This window comes from Ailuropoda melanoleuca, chromosome 7 (genome assembly GCF_002007445.2).
Source record: "Ailuropoda melanoleuca isolate Jingjing chromosome 7, ASM200744v2, whole genome shotgun sequence".
Classification (NCBI taxonomy): domain Eukaryota; kingdom Metazoa; phylum Chordata; class Mammalia; order Carnivora; family Ursidae; genus Ailuropoda; species Ailuropoda melanoleuca.
In genome coordinates, this window is record NC_048224.1 from 39,655,576 (window position 1) to 39,669,803 (window position 14,228).

A 14,228-nucleotide genomic window follows, 5' to 3' on the forward strand; every position below is an offset into this window, starting at 1 on the left:
AAAGATAGAAAACAATGGACAGAGCAAAGCAACAGGAGAAAAGAAACAAGGTGGCAGAAGAAAGGAAAATCATATCACAAAGAACACTAAATGTAAATTGCTGAACTTATCTACTTAAAGACAAAACTTTTCTCAAAAAGGTTCACAACATATACTGCCTCCTGGAACTGCTGAATCACTGTATGGTACACCTGAAACTGATACAACACTGTATCTTAACGACACTGAAATTAAAATTTTTTAAATTTAAAAAGAACAAAAGTGGGCAAGACATATTATGCAAATAGATGTAGAAAGAAATCAAGAAAACCAATATTGCTATCAAACTGTAAGTCAAGGCAAAAAATATTAAATAGGATAAAATTAGCCATTTGTTACTAATGAAAGTTAGAATCTACAATTAAGACATCAGTCATGAGGACAAATATCGTTAACTCAAAATGTGTGAATCCAAACAATTAGAATTTCTGAGAGAAACTGAGAAAAATGGCAATCCAAGTATCTACAAACCACCACCAACAACAAACAGAAGTCCTGAATACCTTTAGTAACAGAGTTGACTGAAGACTACATCTTACTCTATTGACAAGCAAATGTACTACCTTGTTATCACAAAACTTTCCCAAACAATAAGCCCCAAGAAAATGACAATAAATCCCCCTAAAAATACCAAAATGTAATAAAAGTAGAAATTAACAGCAAATTAAATGTTAAAAAAAAAAGAAAACCTACCATTTGTATAATTCACTTGTAATTAATCCCTCAATCAATGGGGAAATCAAAAAGCAATTATGTAATGCTTTGAAAGTAAACATAAAGAGAACATATATTAACACACTCATAAATAATTCTCCAATCAAAGAGAAAATCAGAAGAACAATTATATCCTGCCTTGAAAGTAGGGATGAAGAGAATATGTATCAATGCCTAAAGAATTCTGCCAATGCTCAAGTCCAAAAGCATTTAAGACTTTTTTTTTTAAGATTTTTTTTTTAATTTGACAGAGATAGAGACAGGCAGCGAGAGAGGGAACACAAGCAGGGGGAGTGGGAGAGGAAGAAGCAAGCTCACAGCAGAGGAGCCTGATGTGGGGCTCGATCCCACAACGCCAGGATCACGCCCTGAGCCGAAGGCAGACGCTTAATGACTGAGCCACCCAGGCGCCCCAAGACTTTTATTATCAAACAAGGAAGAATGGAAATGAGTTGAATTATGCATTCAACTCAAGAATTTAGTAATAGAACAATATAACCAACTTAAGAAAATTGAGGAGAAAAAAGTAATAAAACTAAGGGGAGAAATTAATGAGATAGAAAAAAACACTTAAAAACCCAAGAGTTTATTCTTTGGGGAAAGAAACAGCAATAAGACAGAAAACTCAAGCTAAGCTAATCAATTTTTTAGAAGAGAGAGAAAACCAAACTTAGGAATCAGAATAACCTGGGGTTGCATAACCTGTAACCTCAGAGCAGTTGTAAACGAATATCCCATATGACATTCTGCCAATATATTTAAAATCCCAACCAAATCAACACTTTTTTTGGGAAAATACAAGCTATAAAAATTGACTGAAGAAAATGTAGGAAACATAAACAGATCAAAAGAAAATCACAGAAGAAATTAATAAAGTTATCAAAGACTTACCTCCCAAAAGGCATGAAACTTAATGATCTTACGAGCAAATGTGTCCAACTTTAAAAGGAAGGCAATAACTCCAAAGTGATAAAAACTTTTCCAGAGCATAAAAGAATATGGAAAACTTCCCAATTCATTTTAAGAGAACTAGTGTAAAGTTTAAATGAGATCAGATCACCAAATGCACAGACTCTAGAGGAAGAGAATGCAACAATGCATATATAAACAGGAAAGATAAAATTAAGTACATATTGAGTAAATGTAGAAACGTGCTTTTTTCCCAGCTGGGATGGCTCCACATAAACCCCAGCTCTCACTAAATTGACTTCCAAGTTTAATCCAATTCCACTTAAAATTTCAGAAAGAGGAAAGAGCTCTGGAGACATTTAAAAAACCCAGCCATGGTCACCTAACTCTTCAATGCAGAGTTAAGATGCAAAACCAAGTCTGTCTGACCCCAAAGACCACCATCCTTTTCCCAGGGGGAAATTACCTTGCAGAGGTAACTGGATATCAGTAAAAACAGCTGACACTGAACAGCAAGCTGTTACTCTGACTGAATAATGACACATACGTTTAAAGTCTTTTAAAAAGACATATTCTGGGGCACCTGGGTGGCTCAGTCGGTTGGGCATCTGCCTTTGGCTCAGGTCATGATCTCAGGGTCCTGGTATGGAGCCCCACGTCAAGCTCCCTGCTCAGTGGGGAGTCTGCTTCTCCATCTCCGTCTAGCTTCTACTTTGCCTGTTGAGCTTTCTCTCTCTCAAATAAATAAATAAAATCTTTAAAAAATATGAAAATAAAATAAAATAAAAAGACATATTCCCCCGGAAAAACTACAAAAAGAACCACAAAACAAGTAACAAAATGACAATAAATAGTTATCTCTCAATAATTACTTTGAATGTAAACAGACTAAGCTCCAATCAAAAGACAGGGTGTCAGGGCGCCTGGGTGGCACAGCGGTTAAGCATCTACCTTCAGCTCAGGGCATGATCCTGGCGTTGTGGGATCGAGCCCCACATCGGGCTCTTCTGCTATGAGCCTGCTTCTTCCTCTCCCACTCCCCCTGCTTGTGTTCCCTCTCTCGCTGGCTATCTCTCTCTCTGTCGAATAAATAAATAAAATCTTTAAAAAAAAAAAAAAAGACAGGGTGTCAGAATGAATTAAAAAACAAGGCCTATCTGTATGTTGCCTACTGGAGACTCATTTCAGACCTATAGAAAGGAGATGGAGAAACATCTTATCATGCAAATGGATGTCAAAAGAAAGCTGAGGTGGTAATACTCATATGTGATGGAATAGACTATTTTTTAAGATTTATTTATTTATTTATTTTAGAAAGAGAGAGAGGGTAAGAGAGCACATGAGAGCACAGGCAGAGGGAGAGAATCCCAAGCAGACTCCCTGCTGAGTGTGGAGCCCAATGCAGGGCTCTATCCCACGACCCCAAGATCATGACCTGAGCTGAAATCAAGAGTCAGATGCTCAACTGACTGAGCCACCCAGGTGCAGTGGGACAAAATAGACTTTAAAACAAAGACTGTAATAAGAGACAAAGAAGGACACTATATAATAATAAAAGGGACAATCCAAAAGACAATGAAACAATTACAAGTATTTATGCACCCAACATGGGATCACCCAATACAGAAAGCAACTCATAACAAACATAAGGGAACTAACTGATAGTAATACAATAATAGTAAGAGACTTTATCATCCTCCTTACATCAATGGACAGATCATCTATGCAGAAAATCAACGAAGAAACAGTGGCTTTGAATGACACACTGGAACAGATGGATTTAACAGATATATTCAGAACATTCCATCCTAAAACAACAGATACACATTCTTTGCAAGTACACACAGAACATTGTCCAGAACAGACCACATATTAGGCCATGAAACAAGTCTCAACAAATTCAAAAAGATCGAAGTCATACTATGCATCTTTTCTGACCACAACACTTTGAAACTGGAAGTCAATCACCAGAAAAAATCTGGAAAGACCACGAATACAGTGGAGGTTAAATAATATGCTACTAAACAATGAAGAGGTCCACCAAGAAATCAAAGAAGAAATAAAGAATTACATGAAAATGAAAACACAACAATCCAAGATCTTTGGGGTGCAGCAAAATGATTTTTTAAAAGATTTTACTTATTTATTTGAAAGAGAGAGAGCACAGAGGGAAAGTGAGAGAGAGAAGCAGACTCCTGTTGAGCAGAGAGCCCGATGCGGGGCTCAATGTGGGGCTCAATGCAGGGCTCCATCCCAGGACCCTGAGATCATGACCTGAGCCAAAAGCAGATGCTTAACCAACTAAGCCACCTGGGCGCCCAAACAAAAAGGATTCTAAGAGGGAAGTTTAGGGCAGTACGGACCTACCTCAAGAAGCAAATAAATCTCACATAAAAACCTAACCTTACACCTAAAGGAGCAAAAAAAAAAGGAATAAGAAACAAAACCTAAACCCAGCAAAAGGAAGGAAATAATAAAGATTAGAGTAGAAATAAATTATATAGAAACCGAAAACAATAGAACAGATTAATGAAACCAGGAACTGGTTCTCTGAAAAGATCAACAAAATTGAGAAACTTCTAGCCAGACTCAGGAAAAAAAAAAAAGAGTGATATAGAGAGAGGACTCAAACAAAATCACAAATGAGAGAGGAGAAATAACCAACACCACAGAAATACAATCAGTTGGAAAAGAATATTATGAAAAACTATATGTCAACAAATTGGACAACCTAGAAAAAATGGATAAATTCCTAGAAACATATAATCTACCAAAACTGAAATAGGAACAAAAAGAAAATTTGAACAGACCAATAACCAGCCAAGAAACTGAATCAGTAATCAAAAAACTCCCAACAAACAGAAGTCCAGGACCAGATGGCTTCACAGGCAAATTCTACCAAACATTTAAAGAATTGGCATCTATTCTCTCAAACTACTCCAAAAAATAGAAAAGGAAGGAAAAGTTCCAAATTCATTCTATAAGGCCAGTATCATCCTGATACCAAAGTAAGATAAAGACACCACAAAAGAAAGAGAACTACAGGCCAAAATCTCTGATGAACACGGATGCAAAAATCTTCAACAAAATACTAGCAAACTGAATCCAACAATACATTAAGATAATCATTCACCATGATCAAGTGGGATTTATTCCCAGGATGCAAGGGTAGCTCAATATTCACAAATCCAATCAATGTGAAATGAGAAAGGATAAGAACCATATGATCACTTCAATAAACACAGAAAAAGCATTTGACAAATACAACATCCATTCATGATAAAAAAAAAAAAAAAAAAACCTTCAACAAAAGTCTAGAGGGAACATACCCCAACATAATAAAGGTCTTATCTGGAAAACCCACAGCTAACATCATACTTGATGCGGGAAAACTGAGAGCTTTTCTCCTAAGGTCAAGAACTCACCACTTTTATTCTTACCACTTTTATTCAACATAGTACTGGAAGTCCTAGCCACAGCAATCAGACAACAAAAAGAAATAAAAGGCATCCAAATGGGTAAGGAAGAAGCACACTTTTACTATCTGCAGATGAAACGACATTATATATAGAAAATCCTAAAGACTCCACCAAAACACAACTAAAACTAATAAATGAATTTGGTAAAATCACAGGATAGAAAATCAACATACAGAAATCTGTTGCATTTCTATATACTAATAATGAAGCAGCAGAAACAGAAATTAAGAAAACAATCCCATTTACAATTGCATCAAAAACAATAAAATACCTAGGAATAAACTTAACCACAGAGGTGAAAACAATAAAATACCGATGAAAGAAACTGAAGACAACACAAAGAAATGGAAATACATTCCATGCTCATGGATTGGAAGAACAAATATTGTTAAAATGTCCATATGACCCAAAGCAATCTACAGATTTAATGTAACCCCTATCAAAACACCAACAGCATTTTTCAGAGAACTACAACAAACAATCCTAAAATTTGTATGGGACCACAAAAGACCTCAAATAGCCAAAGCAATCTGGAAAAGGAAAAAACTGGAGGTATCATAATTCCAGACTTCAAGTTTTATTACAAAGCTGTAGTGATCAAAACAGTATGGTACTAGCATAAAAACAGACACACAGATCAATGGTACGGAAGAGAAAACCCAGAAATAAACCCACAATTACATGGCCAATTAATCTTTTGACAAAGCAGGAAACAATATGCAACGGGAAAAAGTCTCTTCAACAAATGGTGCTGGGAAAACTGGACAGCAACATGCAGAATGAAACTGGACCACTCTCTTTCACCATACACAAAAATTAACTCAAAATGGATTAAAGACCTAAATGTGAGACCTGAAACCATAAAAATCCTAGAAGAGAACACAGAGTAATTTCTCTGGCATCGGCCATAGCAACATTTCTCTAGATATATATGTCTCTTGAAGCAAAGGAAACAAAAGCAAAAATAAACTGCTGGGACTTCATCAAAATGAAAAGCTTTTGCAGAGCAAAGGAAACAATCAACAAAGCTTAAAGGTAACCTATGGAATGGGAGAAGATACTTGCAAATAATATATCTGATAAAGCATTAGTATCTAAAATATATAAAGAACTGATACAAATCAACACCCAAAAAACAAATAACCCAATTAAAAAATGAGCAAAAGACTGGAACAGGTATTTCTCCAAAGAAGACATACAGATGGCCAACAGACACATTGAAAGATGTTCAACATCACTTATTATCAGGAATTCAAATCAAAACTACAATGACATATCACCTCACACCTGTCAGAACGGCTAAAAATCAACAACGCAAGAAACAACAAGTGCTATAGAGGATGTGGAGAAAAAGGAACTCTCATGCACACTGTGGGAATGCACACTGGTGCAGTCACTGTGGAAAACAGGATGGAGATTCCTCAAAAAATTAAAAATGGAACTACCCTATGATCCAATAATCGCACTACTGGGTATTTACCCAAAGAATGCAAGAACACTAACTCAAAGGGATACATGCACCCCTATGTTCATAGCAGCATTATTTACAATAGCCAAACTATGGAAGCAGCCCAAGTGTCCATCCACTGATGAATGAATAAAGATGTGCCGTGCGCACGCGTGCGCACACACACACACACACACACAAAAGAATGCAATCTTGCCATTTGCCATGACACGGATGGAACTAGAGAGTATTATGCTAAGTGAAATAAGTCAGTTAGAGAAAGATGAATACCATATGATTTCCTTCATACGTAGAATTTAAGAAACAAAACAAATGAGCAAAGGGAAAAAAAGGGAAAGAGGGAGACAAACCAAGAGACAGACTCTTAACACAGAGAACAAACTGATGGTCACCAGAGGGGAGGTGGGTGGGGGGATGGGTGAAATAAGTGATGGGGATTAATGAATTTACTTATCACAATGAGCACTGAGTCATGTAGAGAACGGTTGAATCACTGTATTGTACACCTGAAACTCATATAACACTGTATGTTAACTGTACTGGAATTAAAATTAAAAGCTTATAAGAAAAAAAGGAAGAAGAAGACATATTCCTGATAAATCCATAGCAGTTTACCATTAATTTGAACAAGATTTTGCATTTTCATTCTACAACACCTTTCCCTACATATTATTTACTGAGAAAGCAATATATTGTTTTATTTATATACAAGTACCCTGGAGACCTAATTTGTATAATTTTGTAGTTGGCTCTCTATTGTTAAGATTGGCAGACTATTTCATTATTTCTGCCAAATCCATGTCACTTCCCAGTTCCTGGTGACAGGAATACCTGGAGACCCAGGCACCTTTTAAGTGGGACATCAGACAGCTAGCTGAGAACTGCCTCAAGTCACCCAAAATAATAAATGACACCAATGGCTTTTTGAGATTCGCTTATAAGGTATTTAATTATTCCTGACACCCCATCATGAGAATTATGAAAAACTATTATAATTGTCACAATATTATAAAAATCCATGACACACATATGTGCCATGAGGTTTATTACTACTTTTTGAAACTCCTTCCTGTCCACTTCTCTTTTCACCTAATATCTCCTTTCCTGCATCCTAGGGCTGCCTCTCCCTATCCACTCACTCACTGCCAACTTGATTCGCACCCCCAGCCAGGCCTGGGGTCAGTTTCCATCCTAGATGTAAAGCCACTGAGTCACCCTCCCAGCTCCTCGTCCCCCATAGCCAAGAGTAAGAAAGGACTGTTGTGTTTCCTACCAACAATGTCACATGGCTACCCTCTAGTGCCCTGGATAATTGAGAATTGACTGTCTCATCACCTAATGTTCTCCTCTTTTAAATGCCTTATTATCTTCCATTTCAACCAAGGACCCAGCTGGGAAACAACCCATCAGTGCTCATTCGGCCTGGCATCAACAGGACAGGAATCTCTCCTACTAGACCTACTGGAACTGCACCCTCCTGGCTACCAACCTCAGAAAGCAACTAGGAACTCTTGTGCCCAGCTGCTTCTGAAGGATGATTCCCCACATCCTGTGCTCAGCATTTTCTGGGAGGCCATGAGACTTCACCTCCACCTACCAGCTGTCTGGAACCCAACGATGGCCGGCATAGAGCGCGTGGGAGGGGCGGTGGAAATGCTCACGGTGTAGTTGGTGCCTTGGTACAGATCTAGGCACACTTCTGGGGTCTTGCTGTCTGTGGTCACGTTGACTGTCTCCTCGTGAACTGATTCCACAGGGTGCAACCGTTGTCCTTTTATGTATATCTTTGGGAGGGGAAAAGAAAAAAGAACCAACCCACCGTGACTCTGGTGAAAACAGCCGAGAGACTTTGTGGAGCTGAGTCCCATTCTCCTACTCTTCCCTTTGACACCACACCGCGCACTCAGGGGAGATGAATACGGTCAGCCTCTGCTGTCAGCTCTCGGATGCTGAATCTGACCAGCCCAGTAACCAATAAACCCTAAGAAGTGACATAAAATGAGGAGTCCCTCTAGGGAGGACGTATTACTGGGTCCCACAAATGACCAGCCATCCACGGAGGCAGTCACAACCTGAGAAGAACTCGCTGCATCCTGTCCCCGAGGAAGCAGATGCTGCCAGGCCTCCTCTGGGGGAGTGAGATACAAGTGCTGGGAAACAGGCGCTCATGACGCTGCCACATATAAATACAGCCCACACACACACACCCCGCCAAGTGACACATATATTACACACAGAATGTAAAATAAAATAAACCAGATATCTTACAAAAATCCGATCACTTTTTAAAAGAACAATCAGACAATTAGATGGAGAAGCCCTCATGAAAGGAAGTCTCTCCTAGTCATGTTCCTAGCAGGAAAAAGCGGAGCATTTTACTTACCACGTAGACAGTCTTGGAGACGATGCCTCCTGGGTTTATTTGCCACCTCACACAGGTGTTATTAAACACTGATACATCACTAATTTCTGCAATTATTTCTAAAACAGAAAAAGAGAGTCTACTCACAAAATGCATCAGTGGCCTTTGGCATGACTTAGCTTCTCTGTGCAGCTCCCATCTCTGCTAACCACCATTCATGCTCTGATTCAGAAACCAGATCAGGCCATTCAAGCTGCCCCAGGCCAATCACCCCATTTATCTTCATCAAGAATGATAAAGAAAGGGGGGTAATCAGAAGGGGGAATGAAGCATGAGAGACTATGGACCCTAAGAAACAAACTGAGGGCTTCAGAGAGGAGGGGGGTGGAGGAATGGGATAGACTGGTGATGGGTAGTAAGGAGGGCACGTATTGCATGGTGCACTGGGTGTTATACGCAACTAATGAATCATCGAACTTTACATCAGAAACCAGGGATGTACTGTATGGTGACTAATATAATATAATAAAAAAACATTAAAAAAAAAAAAAAAAGAATGAGCCTGGCCCATTACCTGACTTGGAGGACAAGAAAAGATAGACACCCGCTTGAGAACAGCGAAGAACTCCAACCTGTGATTGGCCTGGCAAGCCACTGGATGCCACTGGCATTCCACTCCTGTAGGATGGAGCGAGGCCCAGAGCTGCGCCCTGAGTCTTCCCTGTAGCTGCAGAGGAAAGATGTGTTTCTGGCTTCATCCCACCTGGCTGACAGAATGCTCTTATTTCCAGGTCACTCCAGGTCACTGCTGTTCCCAAGAGGGAAATGACACGCATCCCCACACGGGACCATTCCTCAGGAGAGGCTTGGAGTAAACTAAATACATTCTCCATAAGGTCCCTAGATATTTCTGGGACTCCTCTAACTGCAGCCATTTAATTCTGATTTATCAGAAAGCCACTGATTTCTTCAAGTGGTCCTGCTTCTTTTAAATATTCTGTGTGTATTTCATGTAATAACTTTGGCAATATGGGAAACCGTATGAGGGCCTTGGTTCTGAGGTCACAGTTGCCAATGAACTGTACTGGCTCTCTTTCCTTCCCTGCTTTGCTCACCACACCCCTCACCCCTGCCTCCCGGGATGTCATCCCCCACTGTGTAATAAATATAAGCCCTGTGCCTCGGGTTCCGCTTTCTGGGAAACTCGAGGTAAGACTCCCATCAAGAAGGGTGAGAAAGATAATTTCCATCTCAGAAGATGCCTCCTCTCAACTCGGCCCCCTCTCTCCCCTCTCAGCGTCCAACATGGTAAAGAGCCAGCGTGTCGGACACCTGTAGGACGGACTCACTTCCCCTTTCCCCGGGACCAGTGCTACCTTTAGACAGACCCTGGTCTACTGATGATCTCGTTGCCATACAAGATTTTACATCTTTACTAAATCATCCATCAGCAGCATTACTGGGTCTTGGGTAAGCCCAGGTCAGGCTGTTGGCAAGTGAGAATAAAGACAGGCAGACAAAGGAAAACACAAATTCCTGGAGAGACACCAGAGGGTCACTGATGGCTGTCTAAAGCATTCCCAGGTCTCTACATCAACCCTGCTCCCAGAGCACAGATAAAATGAAATCAAAGAAATACTCCAGTTATGGACATGGGTACCCTACCAGATACAAAGATCCTATTTGCTCACCCCCTTGGGGAGCATGATGACAACACTGGCATCAGTCTTTTATCAGCTTGAACAAGCCCCAAATACCCTGGCCCCTTCCCTCCCCATCGCCCTTCAAAGGCCCTAGAGCTCTGGACTCCTCTGCTCACTCACACATCCCTCTGATACTAACTCACCACCTGGTCCAGAAGGAAAAGGAAACAGCCCACCCCTCACCTTGTCTCTGACTGCCAGTAGGGCAAATTTCCTTCTCACTGGGGACCCCTTTGCCACCCAGGCAGAGATGAGAAAGGAGACATGAAAGTTTCCTTTCTTGTCCTTCCTTTTTTTCACTCACTATGACAACAGCAAATGACATCTCAAAATTGCCATCTGCCTCCTGCCTGTGCCATGCTCTCTTGCACAGATGGGACCAAGATCTGATTACAGGGATGTCAGATATCTCATCCCAAGGAGCAGTTTAACAAAATGCAGTTGCTTTCCCCTCCAGGTGTCTACAAACCAGCTGTAAAGACCTCTTTATAAACCCATCAGATATTAAATATCCCCATAAATGTTCCCCTTTTAAAAGAGATACCCTAATTCTAATAGTACCGATAACTAAAGACAGTTCTGGGAGTTCTCTTTGGAACTGACTCTAGGGCTCTTTAGGCACCATTCACTGAATGATTACCAAATGCCAAGCATCCTCCCATGCCAGGCACTGGGCTGTGACGATGATCAGAACAAAAGTCCTTCCCCCAGGAACATGTTGTCTAATGGAGGGAGCAAACATATAAGCAGGGAAATTACAACTCGATAAATCTTAGAACAAAGGTTCACACAAGGACCATGGGGTTGAGAGAAAGAAACCACCCACTCTCACTGCAGGGCTTGGGGAAGCCGGCTTTGTGGAGGGCATGACCTTGACAGATGAATGCCTGAAGAGTGGGGAAGACACCTGAGCAATCAGACAGCAGGGCTAATGGCTGGAACCATAAGGGGCTGTGGCAGATTCAGGGTGCTGAGAAGGAGGCAAGACAGGATCAGATGGGGAACGACCCCGCTGGCCACACCAAGTGCAGACTTACTCCTATGAGCAATGGGTAGCTAAAACCAGGAAAACAATGGCACTTTTTTTTTTTTTTAAGAAAGATAATTCTGGTGTTTTGCAAAGTAGACATTGGAGTAGAACTGGAGATATGAGAACAGGATTCGGTTTACCCAGCGATTATAATATGCAAAACGCTGATAGATCTTTAAAGACCAGATCTCATTTGAAGAGCAGTCATAAGAAGCAACAGTGAACATTTATTGAGTGATCACTATGGACCTATGGTATATATAGAACTTTAGAAGTGCCATTTATTTAATCTTCAAAGTAACTCCATGATAATCATTTCACAACACATGTAAGCTAGCCACCACGCTGTGTGCCTTAAAGTTATGCAGTGATGTAGGTCAATTATTTCTCAGTAAAACTGGGGGAAAATATATTAAAATTAATTTAATTTAAAATAAGCCCACGAGCTGGATATTATTGTGTGCATTTTCTAGACCTGAGGCTTAGATAGTTACATAACCCGCCAAAGGCCATGTGGGTTCAACCAGTCAAGTGGGGATTCAAAACTAGAACTGCCAGACTCCAAGGCCAGGAGCTGGGGGCACTGTGATGGCTACCAGCAGAGAGGAGGAGAGGTGGCCTCAGGGGTAGTAAAGCCATGAGACAACTCTGAAGGAGAAGCAACGGGAGGTGAGTGATAAGGAACAGCCAGAGTCTAGGCTGACTGCCAGCCTTTGAACTTGAGAGTCTGAATGGACTGCCTTGTACTGTTCTCCTGAGAAACACAGGCGGAAGCACCCCGGGTTTGGGAGAAAAGGACTAACGAACTGTGTTTAGAACATGCTAAATAGGAGTTATCTACAGACTACCCAGGTGAAAAAATCACCTTGAAAGTCAGCAAGGTGTGGATGGTTGTTGATGCCGTGGGTGCGGGGTAACATCCAGGGAGGACACGGAGAGCAGCCCAAGGGCAGAAAGTGAGAAACATGGAACCCAAGGGGAAACCAGAGGACACAGAGCAGCAGAGAGGGAGGAGATTGGCTGGTGGGACGCCTCGAGGTCAAGGAAAGAAGATGTAAAGGAGAGTCTGATTTCTCCAAAGTTATCTTCCTTCCTTCCCACCAATTCCCCACAACCTCCTCCTCGCCGACCCAAGAAGCACCAGAAACAGGTAGTTACAGCACCAGGGAACATCTCCACCTCTTTCTTCCCTCACATGGTTCTTCATCCCCTGACAGAGTGCCCAAAGTGTCATGATGAGATCTGAAGTTTGACTTTGGGAAGAGGTAGGTAGAGCAGGCCTGTGCCTTGTCCAGTTAGAGGACACTTAGGCCTCTCTGGATTAAAAAAAAAAAAAAAAATGGAGGCCCCCACCCCATCCAGTTGAACTGTCCATTAGATCTGGGGAACCAAAGCTTCAGTGGGTCATAAAGTACCTTTGCTTTGCTTTGGATGTGGTGGGTGCATGTATAGAAATGTATATATATATATATATATATATACACACACACACACCTATATATATACATAGGTATATGTTTTAGTATTCTACTAGCATCCAGCATTTCTCTGCAGCACTTATCACATCTATAACTAAATAATTTTGTAATTGGTTATTTAGTGTCTGTCTCTCCTGAATGTAAGTTCTATGACAGCAAAGACCAGGTTTATCTCTCTATCCCCAGAACCTAAGAGAATACTTTAGATTTTTTTTTAATTTATTATTTGGCTGATTGAATGGATGGATGGATGAAGGTATGGATTGGTGATCGACAATACTAAATGTTGTGAAAAGGTTAAGAGGACTGAGGACTGAAACTAGAACATAAATTTTTTTTAAAGATTTTATTTATTTATTCGACAGAGATAGAGACAGCCAGCGAGAGAGGGAACACAAGCAGGGGGAGTGGGAGAGGAAGAAGCAGGCTCATAGCAGAGGAGCCTGATGTGGGGCTCGATCCCATGATGCTGGGATCACGCCCTGAGCTGAAGGCAGACGCTTAACCGCTGTGCCACCCAGGCGCCCCAGAACATAAATTTGACAGGTGGTCACTAGGGACCTTGGTGAGAGAGCTACAGTGGAGTGAAGGCTCTGGGTGCCTGACTGTCCTTCTGTAGACAGGGAAGAGAGGTAGGGTGGGAGGCGACAGAGGCAGTGGACACACACCACTCTCAGGAGTGCCACTGTGGACAGGGACTGATTCAGCAGACTCTCTCGGTCTCCAATTTTACACCCTTTTTCTCTATTTTTGGAAACAGTAAAAGATCATAGAGCTTAAGCTCAGGTGACCCAAGCTGATGGTCAAGCTCAGTGTCATTGCTAGTCAAAAACAGTATCTGATCTTAAGAGTTAAGTGACTGGTCTTCTAATATGACTCACAAACCACTTCCAAAGGCGATTCCCAAACAGAGATTACCAAACAGACACATTCTGATAATGGCAGCATCACTGAAATCAAAGGGACTACTTTGAATAAGAGCTTGCTTGGCTGTAACAGTTCTGCTCTATTTCCTTTCCTGTTTTTAAGTCTTTAGAATCACATAC

At 41.0% G+C, this 14,228-nt stretch overlaps 1 protein-coding gene across 18 annotated transcripts in view; it reads right to left on the reverse strand.

Annotated features, from left to right (window-relative positions):
• The window catches only part of SUSD1 (sushi domain containing 1), a 227,771-nt gene that overhangs the window by 165,541 nt on the left and 48,002 nt on the right, over positions 1-14,228 (reverse strand). For all 18 annotated transcript variants that reach the window (XR_004626538.1, XM_034664264.1, XM_034664267.1 and 15 more), the window contains exons 7-8: positions 8,993-9,090; positions 8,207-8,393 (exon numbers count right to left, since the gene is read on the reverse strand). Coding sequence is in view for 17 of the 18 variants with exons in the window: in XM_034664264.1 (XP_034520155.1) it covers positions 8,207-8,393; positions 8,993-9,090 (285 nt within the window). In the remaining variant the exon portion in view is untranslated. The remainder of the gene's footprint in view (positions 1-8,206; positions 8,394-8,992; positions 9,091-14,228) is intronic.